Source organism: Polypterus senegalus, chromosome 3 (assembly GCF_016835505.1).
Source record: "Polypterus senegalus isolate Bchr_013 chromosome 3, ASM1683550v1, whole genome shotgun sequence".
Taxonomy (NCBI): domain Eukaryota; kingdom Metazoa; phylum Chordata; class Cladistia; order Polypteriformes; family Polypteridae; genus Polypterus; species Polypterus senegalus.
Window position 1 is genome coordinate 129,476,865 of NC_053156.1, and position 26,509 is coordinate 129,503,373.

At 38.5% G+C, this 26,509-nt stretch overlaps 1 protein-coding gene across 1 annotated transcript in view; it reads right to left on the reverse strand.

Annotated features, from left to right (window-relative positions):
• The window catches only part of cdk19 (cyclin-dependent kinase 19), a 113,893-nt gene that overhangs the window by 12,351 nt on the left and 75,033 nt on the right, over window positions 1-26,509 (reverse strand). The window contains exons 6-10 of the mRNA XM_039749764.1: window positions 25,885-26,028; window positions 20,686-20,755; window positions 11,781-11,853; window positions 7,888-7,985; window positions 7,300-7,378 (exon numbers count right to left, since the gene is read on the reverse strand). Coding sequence (XP_039605698.1) covers window positions 7,300-7,378; window positions 7,888-7,985; window positions 11,781-11,853; window positions 20,686-20,755; window positions 25,885-26,028 — 464 coding nt within the window. The remainder of the gene's footprint in view (window positions 1-7,299; window positions 7,379-7,887; window positions 7,986-11,780; window positions 11,854-20,685; window positions 20,756-25,884; window positions 26,029-26,509) is intronic.

The following is a 26,509-nucleotide window of genomic DNA, read 5'->3' on the forward strand; positions in this document are numbered from 1 at the left end:
TTTTTTATATATAAAAAAAGGTTTTTAAATGCATTTATTTTCTGTTCTTTGTTTATTTCACAACATATTACATAATATTTATTGCTGCAAGTTGCCTCATATCCCATACATTTTTTTTTATTTTATTTTATTTTTTATTTAAGGTGATGACATCTCTAACATCACTAGACTATTAACAAATAAAGGAGGGTCAGCATGGTGGCATAGTGCTTACAGCTGTTGCCTTATGACCCAAGATCCTGGGTACAAATCCTGCACCTCATTACTTTCACTCTCACCGTGGAGTTTGCACTGATAAATGTGTCTGTATATATACATTAGTTGTCTACCTGGCTTTGCATACAAAAATTCATAAGATAACAGACTGAAATTTGTTTGTCCCCAGATGGAAACTTGGATTTTTGCCGATGCTCATTAAATACATTAATAAATATTTTATTATTATAATTTATAATTAATAAAAAGAAAGAAAATTTGGCAGTCACAGTGACGCATTACACTGGTGCATTGTTATTTGGTATAAAGGGGCCCTAGTAGTATTTCCTGACATACTTCTGGTAAAGAATTTGTTGGGTGAAAGTTCTGTGTTAGTGTATCAGTGAGAGGATGTGCAGCATTGTTCATAATGACTCTCAGTTATGTTTTAATTCTCTCCTTTGCCAACACCTCCAGGGGGTCCAAAGTGTGTTCCATAACTGATCCTGCACTTTTAATTAGCTTGTTGAATCTGTGGTTCTATCTTTAAGTGATATTAACATCACAGAGTTGTAGATGTAAAGAATGTCACTACCCACATTAAAGGAATGCTGCTTCCTAAGGAAAATGAACCAGCTGTGCTTTTTCTTATATAGTTCCTCTGTGTTACAACAGCAGTCCAAACTGTCTGATATGGACCACCAAATACTAGCAGGAGCTGCACCACTTATCTCGAGTGGTAAAAGTAAACATTCAGTATTTTGGTTTTTCTGATGTTAAGTAGGAGACAATTCTTTCTGTACTGTGAAACAAAGCTCCCCACCTGACTCCTATACTCTGTCACATCCCCTTTATCAATACACCCCATAAGTGACATGATCTGATCTTATACAGTGCATCCGGAAAGTATTCACAGCGCATCAGTTTTTACACATTTTGTTATGTTACAGCCTTATTCCAAAATGGATTAAATTAATTTTTTCCTCAGAATTCTACACACAACACCCCATAATGACAACATGAAAAAGTTTACTTGAGGGTTTTTGCAAATTTATTAAAAATAAAAAAACTGAGAAATCACATGTACATAAGTATTCACAGCCTTTGTTCAATACTTTGTCGATGCACCTTTGGCAGCAATTACAGCCTCAAGACTTTTTGAATATGATGCCAAAAGCTTGGCACACCTATCCTTGGCCAGTTTCGCCCATTCCTCTTTGCAGCACCTCTCAAGCTCCATCAAGTTGGATGGGAGACGTCGGTGCACAGCCATTTTAAGATCTCTTCAGAGATGTTCAATCAGATTCAAGTCTGGGCCCTGGCTGGGCCACTCAAGGACATTCACAGAGTTGTCCTGAAACCACTCCTTTGATATCTTGGCTGTGTGCTTAGGGTCGTTGTCCTGCTGAAAGATGAATCGTCGCCCCAGTCTGAGGTCAAGAGCGCTCTGGAGCAGGTTTTCATCCAGGATGTCTCTGTACATTGCTGCAGTCATCTTTCCCTTTATCCTGACTAGTCTCCCAGTTCCTGCTGCTGAAAAACATCCCCACAGCATGATGCTTCCACCACCATGCTTAACTGTAGGGATGGCATTGGCCTAGTGATGAGCGGTGCCCGGTTTTCTCCAAACGTAACGCTTGGCATTCACACCAAGAGTTCAACCTTTGTCTCACCAGACCAGAGAATTTTGTCTCTCATGAAGATGATCACTGGACACCTGGAGTACTTCCCTATAAAAGGAGCCAGCTGCTACTACTTGGAGACCCAGAGTTGGGAGGAAGAAGAATGAAACTTGCTAGTGGAGGAGTAAATGAGAGAAAGAAAAGTAGGGACTGTGTATTGGTGTGCTTGATGCAGTGTACTGTGCTGCTGTGGGCAGCGAGGGAAAATCACTTCCCAACTTGTAAATGTGCTATGCTGGAACTTGTGTCTCTGCCTGTCTGTATCAGTTCTGCTATGGTTAACAAGGCTAAGTCAACACTTTGAACTCTTCGCCATGTTCTTCTAACCATTCCTAAACAATTTTGGCTGTGTACCAGGGCACATCGTTGTACTGAAAGAGGTCACTGCCACCAGGAAACACCACTGCCATGAAGGGATGTACTGTACATGGTCTACAGCAGTCTTTAGGTACATGGAATGTGTCAAAGTAACATCTGCATGAACGCAAGGACACAAGATTTCCCAGGATAACATTGCCCAGAGAATCACACTGCCGCTGATAATGTTGCCTTCTTCCCATAGTGATCCTGTTGCCACCTCCTCCCAAGGAAAATGCCACACATGCACTTGGCCATCCACATAATATAAAATAAAATGATGTGGTGCCGTCCAGACTGCTGAAAGATGTGTTTCCTGTGATTCGATATGATGTCCTAAAGATCATAACTAGTAGTCTATCCTCGGCTATAGTTCCTCATGCTTTCAAACACGCAGTTGTACATCCACTTGTGAAAAAACCTGATCTTGACCCTGCCGTTCTTTCCAATCTCCAAACTACCTTTCTTGTCAAAAATACTAGAAAAAGTAGTTTATGAGCAATTAACTCATCACCTACAGGTCCATCAGGTAATGGATCTTTTTCAGTCAGGCTTTAGGCCCCAACACAGCACAGAAACCGCACATTTACGTGTCCTAAATGACGTCCTTTTGGCATTGGACTCAGGACTCCACGTGGTTATGGTTCTTCTCGACTTATCTGCTGCTTTCGACACAATCGACCACGACATCATGATCTCCCGACTCGAATCCTGGGCTGGTGTATCTGGCTTAGCCCTCGACTGGTTCAGGTCATATTTCTGCAACAGGACTCTCAGAGTCATGCTGGACAATTTTTCATCTGAATCAGTCCCACTCCCATGTGGGGTCCCCCAGGGTTCCATTTTAGGGCCACTACTTTTTTCAATCTACATCCTGCCTTTAGGTGCAATTTTTAGAAAACATGCAATTTCCAATCACCTATATGCTGACGACTGCCAAATTTATTTCTCCCTCAAGCCAACTGACTCCACCAAACCTCTCCTCGACTGCCTATCTGACATTAAGGACTGGCTGGCTGTAAACTTCCTTCACCTGAGCGATTCAAAACCGAGGTCATTGTTTTAGTCCCGACTGCAAACAGGCTCCACCCCTTGGCCTCGTTTCTCTTCCCATTCCAGTAACCGTCTGTCTCCAATCTTGGAATCAAAATGGATACATTCCTGAAAATGGATGCTCAAGTCAACAGCACAGTAAAATCCTGCTTTTTCCATCTAAGGCGAATCGCCAAACTCAAGCCTATTCTTTCTAACCACCTCCTGGAATCAGTAATTCATGCATTCATTACGTCCGGCTTGACTACTCTAATTCCTGCCTTTTTGGTATCAGTAAAGCCACGCTTTCTAGACTCCAACTGGCTCAAAATGCGGCTGCAAGGCTTCTAACTGGAAGTAGCAGAATCCAACACATTTCACCGATTTTGAAAACCCTACACTGGCTGCCGGTTAGATTCAGAATCGATTTTAAGATTCTCCTCCTAACCTATAAGGCATTAAATGGTCTAGCCCCCGCCTATTTGAGTGTCTTGCTCCATTGTCACAATCCCCCTTGTGTTCTTAGATCCGCAGATCAGCTGCTCCTAACCGTTCCCAAAGCACGTTTTAAAGCTCGTGGTGAAAGGGCTTTCTCCGTCTGTGCACCCAGGCTCTGGAACTCCCTGCCCTTAGTGGTTAGGCAAGCCGCTTCAGTCGCCACATTCAAATCTAAGCCTAAAACGCACTTCTTCACATTGGCTTTTAATTCTTAACCTGTTTCATTTTCCACTTGCCTTTTGCTATTTTCTCTATTTTATTTGGTCCCTTGACCTGTTTTTAGTATCTCTGTTTTAATTCTCTCTTAATGTTTATTTTTAATATTTTGCTTTTAGTCCTGCTTGTTGTAACTGTACAGCGCTTTGGTCAGTTGTAATGCTGTGTTTTTAAGCGCTCAACAAATAAATATGGTATGGTATGGTATGGTATGTTTCAGCATACTAGACCACCTTCTTCAATTGCTCAATGGTCCAGTTCTGAAGCTCATATGCCTATTGTAGGCGCTTTCGGCAGTTGACAGTGGTCAGTATGGGCACTCTGACTGGTCTGTGGCTATGCAGCTCTATATAGCTGATTAGAGTGTGGCACCAGGTGTCTTCAATATTGAACCTTTTCACAATATTCTAATTTTCTGAGATACTGAATTTGGGACTTTCATTAGTTGTCAGTTATAATCATCAAAATTAAAAGAAATAAACATTTGAAATACATCAGTCTGTGTGTAATGAATGAATCTAATATACAAGTTTCACTTTTTGAATGGAATTACTGAAATAAATCAACTTTGTCATGATATTCTAATTTTATGACCAGCACCTGTATATGCTGCTGAGTGGGGGACGAGGTAAGGTCATTGCTGTTAGTTCTGCAAACTTACCAGCAGCAGGTTTGAAAATTAGTGCACGTCTATCTCCTAGGCGCCCCATTTGGGAGCTGAGAATACTTTACAGTGGATTAAGCTCAGATTTTCTTGCCTGGGATCAATGAGGATGTCCAAGACTTTTACACTTCCTGCCTGGAATGTCAGCTGCAGTAGAGTACTGACAAGAAACACTCCCCTCTGGTCCTTGTCCCACTCACTGACATCTCGTTTGAGCACATAGTGTTAGATATTCCAGGACCCCTTGAACCCTGCTCATGCCCATAAATACATATTAGTATTGGTTATGTCACAGGATATCGAGAGGCTATCCCCTGGAGAGTAGCCAATTCCAAAAACATTGCATGGAAACTGGTAGGGGGGTCTCTGCGCATGTTTGCATCCCTAAAGTAGTTCTAAAGGACCAAGGGATGCCTTTCACCTCTGATACATTCATGAATGTTGCCAAATTACTCAGAATTAAGCGTTTAAAAACCTCAGTCTATCATCCACAAACTGATGGTTTAATCAAACAAGATGCTGCACAAGATGGTGAGCAAGGATGGGAGGAAGTGGGATCACCTACTCCCCCCCTTGTGTTATCTGCATACCTGGAGGTCCTACAAGCCTCCATGTACTTTTCCCTGTTTGAGTAAATTAACCCATTTTAAAAGAGAACATGGAGCATGCACAAACAGCACAGGCTTGCTATTACGATTGTGATTAGACACTTTGTGAGTTTCATCCTAGAGATCATATCATGGTTCTCATTCCCACTATGCAATACAACAAGTTCAGCAGTTCAAATACTTTGGCTCACTGATCGAACAGAAGAAAGTCGCGTCCACGGCGGAGATCCACAGTCGAATAGGTCAAGCAACCACAGCATTCGCTTCTCTAAAGTGGTGCTTGTGGAAGCGAACAAATATTTCCACTCTGACCAAAATCCGCCTTTTCCGGACGCTGATCCTGCCGATTCTACTTTATGGATCCGAAACGTGAACGATACTCAAGGCGGACCTCAGCAAACTCGAAGTTTGCCAGATGCGTTGCCTTTGGCAGATATTACGAGTATCACTTCGAGACCGCCTTCGAAATAAAGACATCCGACGGAGATGTGACAACCTACCACCAATCGAGGAGCAAATTCAAACACGTCGACTGCGATGGTTTGGTCATGTATGTCGAATGGATGCGAGCCGACTACCACACCAACTCCTCTGGCGTGAACAACCCACCCAGTGGCGAATCCAACGAACGGCACTGAAGAAAACATGGCTAAAACAGGTCGAAGACATCAGAAATCGCAGAATAAATCTTGACGAGGCCAGAACAATCGCCAACGATCGTCATGCATGGAAGTGAGTTGTGAAGGAGATCCGAAAACCATTGGCACCCACAGCAGCGTATGGGCTTAGGAGCCAATCTAGACCCAACGCCAGCTAGGGATCAGAGAGAGAGAGATGCATTCCAAATTGTTGTCACATTGGCAGGACCCTTGCAAAATTAAGGAAAGGAAAGAACTGGTTGATTATTTGGTGAAACAATCAAAGGACAGCAATTCAAAGACCTTTGCTGGACAGCCTCATTCCTGCTTTGCCCAAACAATTATCCTTAATTTTGGCACAGATTTGAAGCAGCCATCTTGTCTTTCCCGAAAGTGGTGAATAAACGACCTGGAAGAACCTCTGATTGAGCATGATACCAGGGGTTGTCATCCGGGGACGTTTGTACTGGAAAATTCCTTAAACAGAATCCGCAAAGGAGAGAATCGTGTTACCACACCTAGCAGGGGCAGTATCACGTCTACCTATTTGGATTGCATGAGACACTAGTGACCCTCCAATGTCTGGTAGAGAGCTGTGTCCCCACAATATCAACAGTGCCGCCAACGTGAATGACATTTTCATCTATTCTAGTACCTAGGAGGAACAAGTATGGCAAGTAAGCCTCATGCTCCTGACACTGAATGAGGCTGGTCTTTCGGATAAAGTCAACAGATAACAGATGCCAAATATTTAGACTACTTGGTGAGCAGGGGTACTGTACGACAATAATGTGCCAAGGTTTATGCCATTATGAAACAGCCTCATCTGAAAACCAAGGGGCAGGCTGAGCCTTACTGGGCTTTGTGGGCTTATTCCCTATTTCTCCGAGAGGGCAACATACTAGACAGACCTTACAAAGAAGCAGGTATCTTAATATAGAGATATGGGATGCTTAAACAGAAACCGCATTCTGTGATTTAAACAGACCCTTACATCAACACTGGTATCAAAGACTCCTGATTTTTCTCTGCTTTTTATTTTACAGACTTACGCTTTGGACACAGGTTGTGGTGGCATGTTGTGCCAAAGCGTCGAGCTGGAAACTACTGGACCAGGAGATTAGGTATGCAGCATGAGTTCATACTGACTTGGGCTTCAGCATACTTCAGAGTCACACTTGGGGTTTAATGCCAAGGAGGTTAAAAAGAGCATTATTCGTATATTTCACAAAAAACAATAAAACAAGTTATTTTGTTCAAATAGCCTGTGTCTAAGAAAACTTCCGTAATGCAGTTAAAAACACACATTATATGAATAAAGCTCATCTGCTACACATTACATGAGAAAAAAAAAAACAAGCTTTAGATTAGGTTTATAATACATTCATTCAGTTTGTAAAAAATGTTACCTTATCACCCTTTTCTTCAGGCTCATCTTCAGCCAAAAATTCCCTCTTAGGGTATGGTATTTGACAACCAGCAAACACGCTATGCATTGTTGGAGTGAAAAGAAAAATGAAAATCAGACATTTAAAAACATAATGCAAACACCCTGCACATATGTCAAAGAGAAAAGACAAAACTCTAATGGATTTACTTTTTTAAAACGTTTCTTTTTTACTTGATAAAGGAACCCAAGACTTTCAAGACTTATAAAATATTCTAAAAAATGTAAAATGATCACTAAAAAAAACAAAACCATCACACAGTTGAGACTTAACAGTAAACACACAAATATATGAGAAAGGGAAAAGGGCAATGGATTAGTAGTACTGTAGTCATACACCATGCCAAAAAACAATAATAGCCAACTAATGCCTAAATAATTAACATAACTCCTTTAATGGGGTTATACAATTTAAATTAGACTTCACATAAAACTAAGGGTACTTGTACAAGCAAGGCTCTCTGAATTGTGTGATTTTGTCCTGAAAAGTATTTTGGTGTCTGATAAATAAACAGAAGTTATGCAAAAGTAAAAAAAAAAATTGTCATACTCAGAAGTAGGTAAAGGATCTTCTTGGAAGTATGCATCTTGAAGTGCTTGTTCTGAAGTTATTCTTTTAGTGGGATCCATAGTGAGCAGTTTTTGAAGCTAAAAATAAAATATCAATGATGCAAAATAAATGACAATATATAATATATATATAATATTTTATATATATACTGTATAATATTTTATATATATATATATATATATATATATATATATATATATATATATATATATATATATATATATATATATATATATATAAAATAGCAGATTGAGCAGATTGATCTTTTGGATTTTTCAGTGCAATATTAGTATTTTTCGATATCCATGTTACACAAGTCAGATATATTCAGATGTGTTTGTAAAGGAGCTTGCTTTCAAATAGTTTAATAAACCAGATATATACTATTTGACAAAGCATGTTTTTCTAAAATCTTAACTGACAGCAAACTAGTGCCAATGTGTGTTTCGTTTGCTGTAGCAATTTAGTTGTGGTACAGGGTGCATGTTTAAACCACCTTTATATGTAAATTTGTCACAATATTTACAATACAATATTAGCATGTCTGAGGGACCGACATGGTTTCACAATCACAACCAAAACTATTTACTGTTATCTAAATCCCCAATCTCACCTAGACATATGAATGTTGGGACATGACCAAAAGAATGAGGTTGCAAATATATCCCCCTGGAAAGAGAAGCAGTGGAAAATTTAGGCGAAGATGGAAAGATTAACAGAAGTGCCTAGACACCACTGCTAGAGAGAGTGTTGGACTCATCTGTTCATCTTAGTAAGTTGCCTATAAGATCCTTCTACTTTACGTCTTTAATGTGTCACTATAATACAGAGTGCAAAAACATATTTGTTTGGAAAAGAAAAGTCTAAACAAATTCAGTGCTTTACCACTGATGCGCTCTGTGGGAAGTCAGCTTTTTGAAATTTTAAAACTTGCCCATTTTAAAACACAGAAATACTTTTTTTACTGTTTTACATTTATCTTCATAAAGGCTACTTCTGCTTGTATATTTGTTTTAATTTTCTTTTCTTTACTGAACATTCCACAACCAAGGAATTGGTAAAGTACTGTGGTTATTTTGCTTTGATATGCAGTCTGTAGAAGCAGCTCCTGGTAACATGCATGAACCTCTGTTACAGCAGCTTACTTTTCCTGCTCCTTGAAATCATAGCTGGTAAGTGATACAATTTTAATGAGAATACACGTAAAAAAATACAGGGTAGTTAACATGTAAAAATGATAGAAAGAGGAAACAAGCTCAACGAGTGTGGCTTGGTGGCATTTAATGTTAACAGTGAATACAAAATGTATAAAAGATTTCAGTTACACAATTAACAACCTCATAGCTGCACTGTCTGCAGATCATAATGATTCCATTTTTCTTTGACACTATAATATGTACTATATATATATATATATATATATAAAAATGCCGTTCATCATGGTCAAATACAACAGAGATCTTCACCAGGAACAACCAACAACTAACAATCGCACATCAGTGACGCATTTTCTTAATTATTTGGTTTGAAATCTCCTGACTATGAAAGTTATTTCTCCCACCACATGTATATATTTTGGCTTGGGTTTTAATCGCATTAAACTGAAAAATCGAATTTAATTTTTTTTTAATGTACTGTACTAATACATGTCATTATAATGCATTATTGTTATTTTTAATATGATTTAATTTGTAAAAATACTCAATAAACAAAATTGTGGAAATAACTATTTGATGATATGACTAGAACATTGAAAAATGCTCCAACTATCAAAACAGTAAGTCTACTAAAGAAGTTGAATTTCAACAGGTATAAATTTTCTTACTCGTTACTTATATATAATTGGTCTTTTTACTGGGATTCCTCAAGAGAAGTAAAACAACTCCGGAGCAGGTATGATTTGGGATGGTTAATACCTTTGCTGATTGACTAATATATGGTTTCCCACCAGCTGAATTGTGCACATGCAGACCTAGAGGTTGACATACAGTCATTAGTCAAATATAACACAAGTAAACACAAAATGCAGTTTTTAAATGATGGTTTTTATTATTTAGGGAGAAAAAAAAATCCAAACCAATAACTTGCAATAAGTCTTTTACAGTGCTCTGGAGGAATTTTGGCCCACTCATCTTTGCAGAATTGTTGTAATTCAGCTTTATTTGAGGGTTTTCTAGCATGAACCGCCTTTTTAAGGTCATGCCATAGCATCTCAATTGGATTCAGGTCAGAACTTTGACTAGGCCACTCCAAAGTCTTTATTTTGTTTTTCTTCAGCCATTCAGAGGTGGATTTGCTGGTGTATTTTGGGTCATTGTCCTGTTGCAGCACCCAAGATCGCTTCAGCTTGAGTTGAAGAACAGATGGCCGGACATTCTCCTTCAGGATTTTTTGGTAGACAGTAGAATTCATTGATCCATCTATCACAGCAAGCCTTCCAGGTCCTGAAGTAGCAAAACAACCCCAGACCATCACACTACCACCACCATATTTTACTGTTGGTATGATGTTCTTTTTCTGAAATGCTGTGTTCCTTTAACGCCAGATGTAACGGGACATTTGCCTTCCAAAAAGTTCAACTTTTGTCTCATCAGTCCACAAGGTATTTTCCCAAAAGTCTTGGCAGTCATTGAGATGTTTCTTAGCAAAATTGAGACGAGCCCTAATGTTCTTTTTGCTTAACAGTGGTTTGCGTTTTGGAAATCTGCCATGCAGGCCGTTTTTGCCCAGTCTCTTTCTTATGGTGGAGTTGTGAACACTGACCTTAATTGAGGCAAGTGAGGCCAGCAGTTCTTTAGACGTTGTCCTGGGGTCTTTTGTGACCTCTCGGATGAGTCGTCTCTGCGCTCTTGGGGTAATTTTGGTCAGCCGGCCACTCCTGGGAAGGTTCACCACTGTTCCATGTTTTTGCCATTTGTGGATAATGGCTCTCACTGTGGTTCGCTGGAGTCCCAAAGCTTTAGAAATGGCTTTATAACCTTTACCAGACTGATAGATCTCAATTACTTCTGTTCTCATTTGTTCCTGAATTTCTTTGGATCTTGGCATGATGTCTAGCTTTTGAGGTGCTTTTGGTCTGCTTCTCTGTGTCAGGCAGCTCCTATTTAAGTGATTTCTTGATTGAAACAGGTGTGGCAGTAATCAGGCCTGGGGGTGGCTACGGAAATTGAACTCAGGTGTGATACACCACAGTTAGGTTATTTTTAACAAGGGGCAATTACTTTTTCACACAGGGCCATTTAGGTTTGGATTTTTTTTCTCCCTAAATAATAAAAAACATCATTTAAAAACTGCAATTTGTGTTTACTTGTGTTATATTTGACTAATGGTTAAATGTGTTTGATGATCAGAAACATTTTGTGTGACAAACATGCAAATGAATAAGAAATCAGGAAGGGGGCAAATAGTTTTTCACACCATTGTATGTTTTAGCTGTATTTTATGATCACATTATTAAAAGGCAAATTTTTAATGGAAATGAGCTTCATATACTGTATATATGTATAAATATTACAACAAACTTAGTTTTTACTTGAAATGAACACCGTGCCATTTTGTGTGAAGAAAACATTACATAATTTTCTCAAACTCTCAGAATTCAACACAGATCTTGTAAGAAGTAAAAGGACATGTATTGGAACAATTAAGGTACTGAATATCCAGATAAACAAGATGGACTGAATAGTTTCTTCTTTTTTGTAAGCATTACTTTAAAAAGAATGTTGCAGTTAAGGACTGTTTTATGGTAAAACAAATGAAAGAAAACCTCATAAATTCATCTCCCTGGTTTTCCACTTGTAATACTGTCATTGTTACTGAGCAAGCACAGAAATAGTTAATGTTTGTTTAGCATGTCAAAAATATCTTCTTACCAGTAGAAATACTTTACTGTCAGGCTTTACTTTATGTTTTTCCATATATTTGATGAGACTGCTATTTGCATACCTGTAGAAAAGCAAAAGAAAAGCATAAAGCAAAGACACAATTACTAAATTGATATCATTCTTTCAACAAAAAATTGAAATATGGAGGCAACACCCTGAATGCTGTAGCAATTTATTAAAAAAATCATAACGGAAATCAATTTCATAAAATGTGTTTATAACATTTCAAAATTGTATTTGTACATCTAAAAACAGATCTTTTCACAAAGTAAAATGACTAAAAACAAGTATAGAAGCATACTGACAAATATAAATATTTATAATCTTAGTTGATATTCATAGTTTGAGCTGATATAAGTAGTTTCATCTTCTTGACTAGAACAATGTCATAGCAAAATCACCTTACTTAAAAAAATATTCTTTTATTAGCGGTTTGAGGACTGCTCTCAACAGCTTTTAATACAAAGTTTTATGATTAAACCCTTTCTTGGAGCAACTTTTTTTAAAGTTATTGCTTGTCATTAAAGGCTATGTCCAATATTTTTCCAAGTCTAAGTTATTTTGTCACAATTATGGTGTACATTAATCGTCCATGGAAAAATGTGCTCTAAACTGAAGCATTTTTTATAACTTTTAAAAAATGTAGTAACTGTGTTTGTAATTTAAAATGAGTTCCAAAAGGCACAAATCCAAATGTAAAAGTAACTGAATACATCAATGTTTCCAAGCCAAGAATGCTCTTGAGTACTGATTTGTGTTTTTAGGTTGCACAAATGCCAAAATACTGTTTTTCAGAGGAAAAAATATATTTTGTGACATTATGTCATTTTAAAAGATGTCTGGCAGTGATTTTCACATTACTGCCTCTGCAGCAACTGAGTGATGTGGGTTTCTGCAGCTTGTGAATGATGCAATTGTTATGTTGAGTGTTTCTAGAGGTTTGCGCAAGGTTATTCCTCAAATTCAAGTTTATTGCCTTGTGTACATATCATAATGGATTTCTTACTTTCAGGTGTCCTTCAAATAGTGACAGTAATGCAGTAAGAAAAGATATAACAGAAAAAGAACACTCATACAGTAGGATGTAACAAATATACAGTATACAATATACACATACAAGAAAACATATAGCATATACTGTTATGAAGAGCTGTTTGGTAACTTCATGATTTGTATATATATACTTCCTCTGGCATAATTCTGAGTGGTCCCATACCTTTTTTTTAGGTTTTTTTCCAATGAAGTGACTCAATGGAACTGATGATGTCTTTAATAATTATGTTTGCCTTTGTAAAGCAGTGTTTATTGTAGATGCCTGAACAAAAGGTCACTTGATACCATTAATGCTTTGTGCAATCTTTGGTGCTACTGTATATGAACTTGAGCCAAGCAGGGTCACATACAAGGATGTTATGCAGCCAGTGAGGACTGACTTCATTGCGCACTCGCAAAAGTTGGACAACAGACAGAGCAATCTAAGCTTTATCAAATGTCTGTGGATGGAAAGGCTTTAGTGAGATTTCTTAACAATATCTTAAATGTGCGAGATTTCTTAACAATATCTTAAATGTGCTGTGCTATCATTTGATAGCAACAATATGATTATGAAGACAAGAATACATTTTCCCTCTCCATTAAACCATACTGTGCTAAATTTTGGTATCCTATTTACTGTTTTTGCACTATTTTGGGGCTTATTAAATATTTATGCATCCCTCAAAATATTCCCAGAAGTGTCTGGACACCACTGTTTGAAATAGTGCTGGACTTCTCTGCCCATCTTTGTGAGTTGCCTACAAGACTCTCTCTAGTACTGTTTGTCATTAATATGTCACTGTAATACAGGGTGCAAAAACATGTTGTTTGGAAAAGAAAAGACAAAACAAAGTCAGACCTTTACTACTGAGGCACTCTGCGAGGAGTCACACCTTTTTGAAATTTCAAAAGTTCCCATTGAAAAGCACTAGCAAATATTCAAAGTTGTTTATCTTAAAACAGGGAAATATTATGCTTGTCTTCTATTACACATTAGTTTATGGTTTCAAATCTACCTTGACAGAGGTTACATGAACTTGTAAATTTTTCTTTTCCTCATTCAACAGCCCTTCCAGATTTCAAAACAGTGAGGCACCAGTAAAGATATACATACTGCAGCAATTGTGTTTGGTATACCGTCTGTAGAAGCAGCTCCTATGGCAGCATGGCAACATGCATAAACCTCTGTCAGAGAAGCCTATTTCTCCTGCTCCTTGAAATCATAGTTGGTAAGTGATATGATGTTCAAGAGCGTATAAGTAAAAAAATAACAAGCATGTTAACTTACATAAAAATGAAAGAAAGAGGAAACAAATCCTGAAGTGTGGGTTGGTGGCACTTAATGCAAAAATAGTAAATAAAACTGTACAAAAGATTTCAGTTGCACCATTAACAGCCTTACAGCTTCACTGTCTGCACATGATAATGACTCAGTATTTCTCTGACACTATAATATATACAATGACCTGCTGTCCATTATATCATGGTCAAATGCACCTCTCAAAATATTTTATTTTTATGACAGTCATGTCACTACGCCGGTATCATTATTTTCTAGTTTTGCATGCCATTGCCATGCTGTTTATGCTGACGCACTTTGTTGCTAGCTTTGTGACCAGAAGTCACTATTATGTATGGTGTCATAAAATTATACTTATTTGAAATCGTCAAAGTACTTAATCAGGGAATTCAGAAAATAAAACATATTTTGTAGTTTAGTTGGGAGAAAACAAATTTAGGCAGCACAAGGCACATTTTTTAATCTTTCTAAGTTTCTACTGTATGTATTTGGCTTTTGACAATTATTACCTTAGACTTCTCACTGATATTGTGACTTTTTTCCTATATCTAACCTTATCTCTACTCTTATGTGCATTTTGGCATCTCCCTTAGTGTGAGAAGGACCTAAAACACACTTCCTGTAAGACTTTAGTGCTCAGACATTTAAACGGTCCATTCACAATGTTTCTGGAGAAGATCATGCTTTCCTATCCCCTAGTGAAAGACCTTGCCTGCTTCAGTAATATTTGATGTCTGCTGATCACACCACCTCATTCGATCACACTTGAGATCACAGCATGTATCTGTACAAATCAAAATAAACTGATGAGGAGCTCCGACAGATTGAAGTTGAGACAGAGAAAAAAAAAAGAAAGGAAAAGTATGAAATGACATTTAAGAGAGCAAAGGAGGAATGCAGTCTAAAGCTATGGAGAGGCTTCAGACAACTGATGACATAACCACAAATTGACTGTAAGGCAGGGGTTGATGGAAACTGCAAAAATGTGTATATTGTATTATATTCACATTCTGGATATGGACATTTTTAAGTACTCTGGAAGAAAACCAAAGTCATGACACACTTGCCTGGTTTAATGTGATTTTACTTCCTGATTTTCATGAAAACTACACCCCCAACAGTTATCATTTAATATACAAGTGAAGAAAGCACATATTTACTTTATGAAAAATAGTGGCAAGAATTGGTGATAACATATAAAATATATGTTGTTTCCCGTCAGTAGTGTCACTGGGTTTGTTTCACCCAGTGTGGAAATCAAGTTTTGAATTATGACCTCAACAAAACCTTAGTGATTGGATGAATATAACTACTTAACAGAGAATTTATTTACCATATATACTCACGTATAAGTCGGGTCTTGAAACCCAAAAAATCGATCATAAAATCAGACCCCGATTTATGTGCCCTTTCAAAAATGCAACACTTAAATTTTCTTTTCATCTTTTTGCCTCCTCCAATCTTGCATCAGTTTCTCAGACACATCGAATTTTGTGTTGCAGCAGCGCAGTTACCAATTTCTTTCGCTACTTCAACGATGTTTAATTTAAAACCAGCTTCATATTTTCTTCTGATCGAACATTACATTATAGATAAGGGATGCTCTTACGATAAAGGTGTATGAGGGTGTGAGCTACAAAAAACACAAATCAGTGCAAACATTGCTTTGGAATACAGTACACCCCCAAAATTCGAGGGGTTTACATTCCTAGAGCACCCGTGAATTGTGAAAAATTGTGAATTTTGGATGTGGTTAAAAAAATGCCTATTTTTATAGTTTAAACCCCTAATATGCCCCCGAAACACTTTAATTTAATTTCAAACTCAGCTTAATACATTACCTAAAAATAAAGAATGTAACGGTAAACCTGTATACTGCACTGCTATGTCTCCCGCAGTGCTAGAATGTAAAATACCGATGTTACTGCTATATGTACTGTAATTCATGCAAGCGCGTTTTCATTGCCAGAAGCCTTAGAAGGTGCTGGGTCTTTCGGCGGCATCTTGGGGCTTTAACCCTTAAACTGCCACATACTCGGGGGTTAATGCATACCTGGACGCCAAATACTTCTTTGCTGCACTTTAAGTAAACGTCACAATTCACAAACAAAAAGTTAAATTTTAATGGAACACATTTTTTTTCATGCAAAGAGCATCACAATTACTGTAACACTGATTATTTTACACACTGCTAATGAACTGTAAAAACTAAAAAAACTACTGGAACAATATGTACAAAGTGCAACTGACGCAATGGATGAAATTCAGTAAATCACTGAGCCTACTGCACTTGAACTGGTTGCACTCAAGCACACAGAGGTAAGTGCTAATGCTTGCAGGCTAGTCTAGTGCAGCGGCTGAATCCCAGAGACAGTGAGGCTGCAGTGATGCAGGGCGTCACGCTTGGGTCACAGAATTGCACAGAAACACAGGAGATTGTAGAGACAGGAACTTTATTCAAACACTTCAAACAAACATGCATGCAGTTAGTTCTCGATTAAAGAATAGACAAACATCAGAGGGGAGCGCAACGGGAGCGGGACCCCCAACAGGAGCAGAGGATTTCTGGGGGAGGAGTGAGAAACAAAGCAATCAGCCAAAAAGGACAGGTGCTGTTAAGGCTTTTAAGTATGTGTAGCATCACGCGAGAAGCATATGACGCGACAGAGCAGCTGCGAGTAAGCCCAGCAAATAAGTGAGCAATGTGAAAGTAGTCTATCAGCGTTTTTTAAGAGGTGTTTTATGAGGAGCGTCCATGTCTTCTAGGGGTGTGTTCAGCCCCCCTGCTCACAAGGGGCTGGCAGTGGTCATGTGCTGACTGCTCAACAAATGTACGGCACTGACTGATCAGCTCCTGCGTGCTCGCAAATGGCACTGGAAAACAACTATAGCTGGTTGTGGCAGTTTAAGGGTTAAGAGGAACAAAATGGAAAACACAAGAACACTCAGATGGAGATGCATCACAGTCAATCAGCAGCAAGGTTAAATGATTAACGCTGTAGCGGTCTGGTGCCGCTAAGATTTACACCATTGAGAAGACGGCGATTTATTTATTTTTATGGTGGAGATTCCAGGGACACACCCAGCCTTGGCCCGACCTGCACATACTCACAAACAGAGACAAAAACAAAGCAAACCGGTAATCAAACAACAAATAAAGAATGTAATGAAAACATGAAAACAACGATACCACCCCTATTCTCTTTACTGCGATTACACATTAAATACAACAAAGCGCAAACAAAACACACACAGTAAATCATGAAAAAACGTTCATGAAAAACGGCAATGGATGAAATGTAATGATGAAAATAGATAGTCCAGAGATCCGCACGTTGAATGGGAATGTAAAGATAGTCCTACCGCTAGTTCCTGAAATGGTGAAGACGGGTGGATGGGTTCAGGATCGCTCCTTTCTTTGCAGGATGGCCATGAATCCACTTACAGTCCTCATGTACACAGGCAGACAGCAGACAATCCAGACGCCAACCACGAAACAATCCAGGACAAAACGAATAAGCACAGGTAACCCAAAAGAAGGCAGACAGACAAGAACTTGAAACACAAATTACAAAATCTTTTTTTTTTGCTTTTGGTTACCGGCCCCCTTTTTAAAAGCCGCACTGACATTCTTTGACCCCAACAGCCCCAGCACCCTCAGCAGAAAACCAATCTCAGCCACTGCAGGGACTGCTGGGAGTTGCAGCTTCAAATTCTATTGGCTACTTTCACCATGCCAAGCCGCTTTTTCCTCTACAGTTGCTTCCTGTTCTCTCTATGGTACAGTATTATGGCCACGAAAAAAGCCATAAAAATTGTGGAGGATATTTGCGGTTTCCACTAACAATTATTAGATAGGATATAAGGAAAGATCCGCGAATGACTGAGGCCGCAAACTCTGAACCGTGACTTCGCGGGGTTCTACTATAGTTTGGGTTTTAACGTGTGGTCACGTAGGCACAATACATAGAAAAAAAAGGCAGTGTGCTCTGTGGTTACTCTCTCAGGTGGGCGTTAGCATATCATAATCTCTTAGACCAATACTGTGAGCTTTCCACATTTGACTTAAACGACCGACATTATAAAATACCAGAAATTATATGGTAAAATCATGTCCCGACTTATCCGCGGTAGAACTTATCCACAAGTATATATGGTACTTAAACAATGCAGGATGCACAAACCCAGCTGTTTAAATATAGTTCAGTAATTTCCAGTATTAATGGTGTTTAGACACTTGATTGCTTCATTTTTGGGTGGGTGGGGAATTCCCCCCTTGGTGATTTCAGCCCTAAACACTATACACAAAATTTTTTGGACAGTCTTTTTGATATAACCCCCTCTGATGGTGCCACCCAGTGAGGTCTGCTCTCTCCTAGTGATGCCAATGCCTCCAAAATCTTTGTCATCATAAACACATATCAGAATCATTGAAGTAATATTTCCTGGCGTCAAAACTTCTGCCATGTCAAAGTGCTGGTCATTCAGTACGTTTTAAGGGTTTAGTTGTACGCCTTTGAGCTCTTCCCTTTTGAGCCCCAAACTTCAAGCTCACACAGAGTAATTTTTTATTTATAAAAAAATGGTTCACTTTAGAATGCAATCTCCTATGGATAATTAACGTACACTAGGAATGTGAAAAAATAACTGACTTTGAAAAATACAGAATGTAGTATGTGGCCTGGGTCCATAGTCATCTCTAGATGTTTATATCATCAGCTGGATCAGTCATTTACACTTTAGCCTGCCACCAAAAACACATGCCTAACACTCCTTTAGTATTGGTGTTAAAGACTTCTAACCTTCAAATATATAACATCAAATATTTGGAGTAACAGGTGGATTAGCCAGTGATTTTAATAGGTAATAGGCATGAAGTTTTTCTTCTTTTTTGTTCCTTTTTTATATGACTACACTAACCTGCATCATTCTCACTTTTTAAACAATAGCATGTATGATGTAGATCAGCAACTGTTAATTTTACATAGGATACGTTTCTCTTGTATCAATTACAATGAATTTTTAGCCATGCTTTTAGCTTTCCTCTGCTAAAATGCTCCATAATATCATTGGTTAAACAACAGCAATTTAAACATAATCTAATAATTTAAACATATGTCAGATACTGTAAATCCTGCAGAAATGTTTTTGCATGTTATGATTTTAACAGAGATGGGACTAAGTCGTATACATATGCAAGTCCTAACTTTCAAGTTTCAACTGAAGTTTTAAGTTATATTGGTTATATTCAAGCGAGTCACGCTAGGTCACTGGATTTAATAAAGCAAGTTAAAAAGGTGAGAAGATACAAGTAACAGACTTCTCAGAGAAAACTATTCTTAAAAAGAAGAAATAACAGTGAAGAGTATATAAATAATTGGTTTATTTTAAACTAATTGGCATTTGTACTATCATTTATTTAGAGTATCCTTATAAGTGCACTTGTATAAAACACACCGTATTTAAAGAAAATATTACAAGGCTCTGCCACTCTGAATAATGCAGATACATAATCTACTTTAATTTTAAAGTAACTTGTTGGCATCATTTTGCATATTTATAAGCCAACACAATATTTTAGCAATCCCCCAGTAGTAGACTACATTTAAGACAGCGAAACCCACATTACGATCAACTCTAGTAAACAAAAGTATTGACAAATATCAAAAGAAGTTTTTTTTTTTTTTTAAAAGTACAACTCGTAATGTCTGTCTAGGATCAAGAAACATTGTAATGACATACTAGCTGTAGCCTTTATTGTATACTTTGACAGTTTTTAGCTTGAATAATGTTTGCTTTTATTAAGCAAATATTTTCTCAACGCCCATAAAATAAATTATACTTGCCACATTAAAATGAAATAGCACAAGGATTGAGGGTGTGCGCTCTCCACATTGGCAAGCAGCCACTGAGTTAACAAGTTAAAGCAATCTTAACTTCATTACTTTAAGCAACTAAATATCTTAGCAATCTAAATATATGTTGATCTTGACTCAGGTAGCAAGCACACTGAGAAGTCTTAGCCAACCTGGAAAAATCTGTGAGCTACAGAAGAGGGCTGCGGCATCAACTATAACAGCAGCCTTGCATAGAACTTGGGACATCGGTGTACAGCATAACAATGCACTTAATTGCTAACTGCAGTATCCTTTTGTGCTGCCTGGTTGGGGTACAGATCCTCACTTGGATTGACAGTTCACAGACATGGGATAAACAAATGGACTGTGTGTTGCACTCGCACCCCATGTGGCAAGTGTGTGACTTGAACTGATGTGGGAGAGTGTGGATTGCGGTTAGAGAGGGGTATCAAATGTTACCCATGAAGCTGACACATGGTCGAAGAGACAGGCAGAAGTTGTACAATAGCTGAACCAATAACATATCAGTTACTGTATTTGAGGACAACTTCCTAGCTAGTGTTTCTTTATGAGGTTTGAAATGACAAATAAAGTTTAGTGTGTTGTTGGGTTGGTAATTTTTGACCTAAAGTAAAACAAGTATGTTTGATATGCTTCCATTTAAAACTAAATGCAAATGAGATCAATTATAATTGCTTACGTTGTCCTCCTGAAGTCTTTTTGGAGTGTTGGATATTCAGGCATTTTTCTGATGTCTTCCCAGTCTTTATCTGGCACAACAAAACAATTATCATAAACTTGACATAAAAGTCACAATTATTGAGTGAAACAAGACCAATAAAAGATGGATGGATTGTTGGTATAACTAAAAGAATGCTGAAATCAAAAAGAATGATGAAACTTTAAGCAAATAGCATACATTATTGTAAATCATGTCAGTCTTTTTTACATACAAAGATTAAAAAAAACTAAAAGACAAGAAAATGCATTTTAGTTGCATCCAAATAAACAAGAACACAATGCACTTAGACACATTAAAACTTTTACACAATTCAGAGAGATATGCATAATTTTAAAACTTATAAATTCATCAGGAGGGTTTTACCTAGACATGTTCACCATACTTATGAAGCCACTTTTCACCTCTAAACATTTTACAGCCTTCACCGTTTTTTTATTGTTTAAAAGCTGTATGACCCTGGTGAGAAATTAATTTCTGCAGTGATATGTGTAGATCTCTTATGGCGACTATCCTCACTGATTCACTGCAGGCAAGCTATGTGTGTGATAGGTTTCTATCATCAGATGCAACAGACTTCCAGTTTTCTTATCATTATCCTATGAAACACATATATAAAGATACCCAAAACAGCTCCAATAATTTTAGCTGCTTGTCTAGTAATCTGCTATAGTATTTTTAAAGTTGCATGTGTCAGGCCACTTCACTATTCAATGGAACTGAACATGGGAAAAGGGTTGATCATACTGCAATAAAGCACAGCACTCGTAGTGTTACTGTGAAAAAGTAACTACTAATTGAATTTGGAATATACATTTTATATCAATATTCAGAATTAGATTATTATTATTAATGAGAGTTTCTAGATATTAATAATCAGTCTCTTTTTCTACTGCCTCTCAATAATCAATAATTGTTGACCTAATAGATTTTTGCCTTTAAAAGTCTCACATTTCTTTCTTTAATGAGTTTGTCTTAGTAAGCCATTCGCTTGACTTAAGTAATGGTTTCCATCCTCACCAGATTTGTATTCTATCACCATAGTATCATTGGCATATTTGATAATAACACACTGATCTTTGTTGTTTCTAATGTCACTGGTATAACATTTATATAGGAGGGTTTCTTGAACTATTTAATTGGAAGATCCAAATAAGAAAACTGGCACCATACTGGGACCCAGGAAGAAGATGTTTACTACTATGATAGCAGAGTAATAAACATACAAATAGCAATGACCGTATTTAAAAAAAAAAAAATCAGTGAAAGTTTGTTTCTATTGAAATATATTTATTACATGAATATTACAAAAGGGAGAAGCACGGTGGTGCAGTGGTAGCGCTGCTACCTCACAGTAATGAGACCTGGGTTCGCTTCCCAGGTCCTGCCTGCATAGAGTTTGCATGTTCTCCCTGTGTCTGCTTGGGTTTCCTCCCACAGTCCAAAGACATGCAGGTTGTCCCAAGTGTGTGCTTGGTGTGGGTGTGTGTGTGTGTGTGCCCTGCGGTGGGCTGGCACCCTGCCTGGGGTTTGTTCCTGCCTTGCGCCATATGTTGCTGGGATTGGATCCAGCAGAACCCCGTGACCCTGTGTTAGGATACAGCGGGTTGGATAATGGATAGATGGATATTACAAAACGTGAAAAACAAATGTATTGTAAGTCCAATACAGCCCCTAAATCTACCTCATAAATAGTACTCCAATTATTAGAACCTCCATTCTTTATACTAATATAACAATTTTACTTCCTTCTTGTAATACTTTACATTTACTTACATTGAATTTCATCTTCAACAAATCTCCTCCAGCCTGTATGTTGTCTAAATCCTTCTATAATGATTCAAAACATTCTAGATTATCTGCCAATCCACCTAGCTTGGCATCATCTGAACACTTCACTAGCTTGTTGTTTATATTCCTAATCAAACCATTTTATACATAAAACAGCAGCAACCCTAGAACTGAGGGTCACCACTCTTAACAATTCCCAAATCTGATAAGGTTCCTCACACCATACACCTCTGCTTCCTGTATTTCACCCAATTGTGTATCTATCCACACACTAAATTCTAAACTCCCACTTCTTTTAGTATGATGTCTTATCAAATGTTTTCTGAAAATCAAGGTAAATAATATGATCTGCAGGTGCAAAAGCTGAGTGGTGTAGCCATATTATTCCTTAAAACATCCATCCATCCATCTATCCTCTTCCGCTTATCCGAGGTCGGGTCGCGGGGCAGCAGCTTGAGCAGAGATGCCCAGACTTCCCTCTCCCCGGCCACTTCTTCTAGCTCTTCCGGAGGAATCCCGAGGCGTTCCCAGGTCAGCCGGGAGACACAGTCCCTCCAGCGTGTCCTGGGTCTTCCCCGGGGTCTCCTCCTGGTTTGACATGCCCGGAACACCTCGCCAGGGAGGCGTCCAGGAGGCATCCTGATCAGATGCCCGAGCCACCTCATCTAACTCCTCTCGATGCGGAGAAGCAGCGGCTCTACTCTGAGCACCTCCAGGATGACTGAGCTTCTCACCCTATCTTTGAGGCAAAGCCCAAACACTGTGCGGAGGAAACTCATTTCAGCCACTTGTATTCGCAATCTCGTTCTTTCGGTCACTACCCATAGCTCATGACCACAGGTGAGGGTAAATTGAGAGCTTTGCCTTACGGTTCAGCTCCTTTTTCAAAACGATAGACCGATGCAGAGCCCGCATCACTGCAGACGCCGCACCGATTCGCCTGTCGATCTCACGCTCCATTCTTCCCTCACTTGTGAACAAGACTCCGAGATACTTGAACTCCTCCACTTGGGGCAGTATTTTGCTCCCAACCCTGAGAGGGCACTCCACCCTTTTTCGGCTGAGGACCATGGTCTCGGATTTGGAGGTGTTGCTTCCCATCCCAGCTGCTTCACACTCAGCTACGAACTGATTCAGAACCGCCACCTTATCATGGTGGAGGCTTTTGTGTGTCCCAATGATCCTAGGAGCTCTGTTGTCCAGGGCTTTATGCCCCTGGTAGGGTCACCCAAGGCAAACTGGTCCTAGGTGAGGGATGAGACAAAGAGCGGTTTAACCAAACCTCCTATGAAGAACAAAAACCTTGGACGACGTTTTCCCTCACCCAGACGCGGGTCACCGGGGCCCCCCTCTGGAGCCAGGCCTGGTGGTGGGGCTCGATGGCGAATGCCTGGTAGCCGGGCCTGCACCCATGGGGCTTGGCCGGGCGCAGCCCGAAGAGACAATGTTGGTCCTTCTTCGCATGGGCTCACCACCTGAGGCCAAGGAGGTCGGGTGCAGTGTGAGTTGGGTGGTGGCCAAAGGAAGGGACCTTGGCGGTCCGATCCTCTGCTACAGAAGCTGGCTCTTGGGACGTGGAATGTTACCTCTCTGAAGGGGAAGGAGCCTAAGCTACTGCGCGAGGTCGAGAGGTTTCGGCTAGATATAGTCGGGCTTACCTCAGCACACAGTTAGGACTCTGGAGCCAATCTCCTTGAGAGGGGCTGGACTCTCTATTCCTTAAAACTCTAGGCATTACTGGTATTTTACATGGGTAATAGGATAAAGCTTGATTAAGAATTTAGCAAACAGTTCAGTCAAAAATGTTTAATGTTACTGACTGACACCGTATTGAATGCAAATGGCTCACCCATTTCATACTTTTTGGAATCCTTACGGTTCTCAGTGATCCAACAAACACATCCTTCATACAGCTAGTAGACTAAAGTTTGTCGAATCACTTTAAAAATAGTGTTATTAGAAGAAATTCTTCCTCACTAAGTCATGCTAAACTTGCAACTCTATTACATAATTAGATCAAATGTATACTACGTATAATGGTGAACCTGCAATGAGGCACTGATCAGTTATCCATGGCCACTGAAACTACATTTATCATACAACACTGCCACAACACTATACTGTATATACAGCCACCCTATTCACTCACCTCCACAATACCCCAAAAATTGTTTCATTCTTGTGCCATATCAGTTATTTTCATTGCGACATTTCAATCTAGTGCTGTGGTCACCTCACCACACAATCTTGCCAGAGGATTTGCGCTTTGATGACCATGTCTAATTTTATATACAATTTTTTTTCTATCAGAAACATGTCTGCAACCCAGTTTTAGAAATACTGGAATTAAGTAAAGGAGTATGAACACTACTTTAAAAAGCCCCTGTACTTAAAAGACATACTTTGAAAAACTGTTCTGTACTAAATCTGTAAATTAAAAAAAACCATTAACCCATTTTGCAATATATGGACATATATTCATATTGCTCAATTTCTCAACCAATATGATGAGATGAATGCATGTTACTAAACACTGAAGACAATACAGAGAAATTGTTCTGATATACTGTATGAACTTGGCTTATCAAAAAAAGACCAAATATTATATAAGATAAGCAGTGTGTCCTCCAGCTTAACTGTTTGGAGAGAAAGTATATTGGTGGTTGAGTGTATGGTGAATGGGTTGAGTCTGAGTCATTAAAATGTTTTTCACCAAATTTGTAAAGCATTTCACTGTAAGAGAAGTGGGGATCTGTGAGTTGCCAGGCGTAGCTCTCTGTCTTGCGTTCCCTTAGTGAATTATATATATAGATATTTACAAAGGTTAAGAAAGTACATGTGTGCTTTGAGATAAACTGAGGCTACCTATGTTTGGTGGTAAATGAAGATTTAAAATGCAACATCATACAGTTAAATGAAACATACGTGAAGCACATCAGTGTGTGCCCCTCAATAGAGCTTGCCCTCTTTTGTTCACTCTCTTATTTGAAAATTGTCCTTTTTATAGTAACGTCTATTTTTAAAATAGTCTTGCAGTTGTTTAATATTGGGAATTTTAAGTTGTGTTTGGTAAACAAGCAAAATAATTATGCATAATGAAATGTTCCGCAAGCACAACTGTTATCGACCCTTCATGATATATATATACAGAAAGGTATGCCCAACAAGAAACTGACATACTGACCTGCTGGGGAATGGATCAGCTACAGAATGTAAGAATGACAATTTTAGACTTGCTTTACAAAGTTGGGAAAACATCATCGCTAGCATTTAAAAATGTCAGAGGAAATGGAAGAAAATGAAAATCTTCTGCAGCTTCATGAGCTGAACAGTACAGAAAATGGTGACAAATAGTTAATATTTGTTTACCTGCTGGAAATCCCATGACACTGAAAATTCTATCCAACTGATCATGATGAAAGGGGTTGCTTGTTTTGATGTCTTCTTGGCGACAGTGAAATATTGGCTCTGAAGTGAGTAGCTCTGCAAAAATGCAACCAATTGCCCAAATATCTGTGTAAAGAAAAGGGAAACAAATACTAAAATTTGTATGTATGAGAATTGGTTTAAAAATGCATCTCTCAAACATTTCAGTAAAAAAATAATCATTTAAAGCATGTAAAGAGTTTATTGTGCTTTCAAAGCCATTTTACCCAAAAGAAAAAAGAAAAATAATCAGATAATGTGAATAATTCACATCCTACACAGTATAGGCTCTCATTCAGTAAAGATGTCACTAACAGCTAACTGGTAGGCCATTAGTGTTAATGTTATATGCAGAAGTAATCATTGTAACCGACAGTGCTATAGAATACTCCACAGCAAGTGTTACACTCTTTTCAGTGGATCTTCAAGCACACAATTAACACTAGAATTACCAAAGCCTACGAAAAACTCATAAGCCCAGCCCAGGTGTGGGGCAGACTGACTGGCAGGATGACACTGGACCTCTTGCTGCATCCAAATGGTGCCATTTTTCGTCTTTATGCCTGGT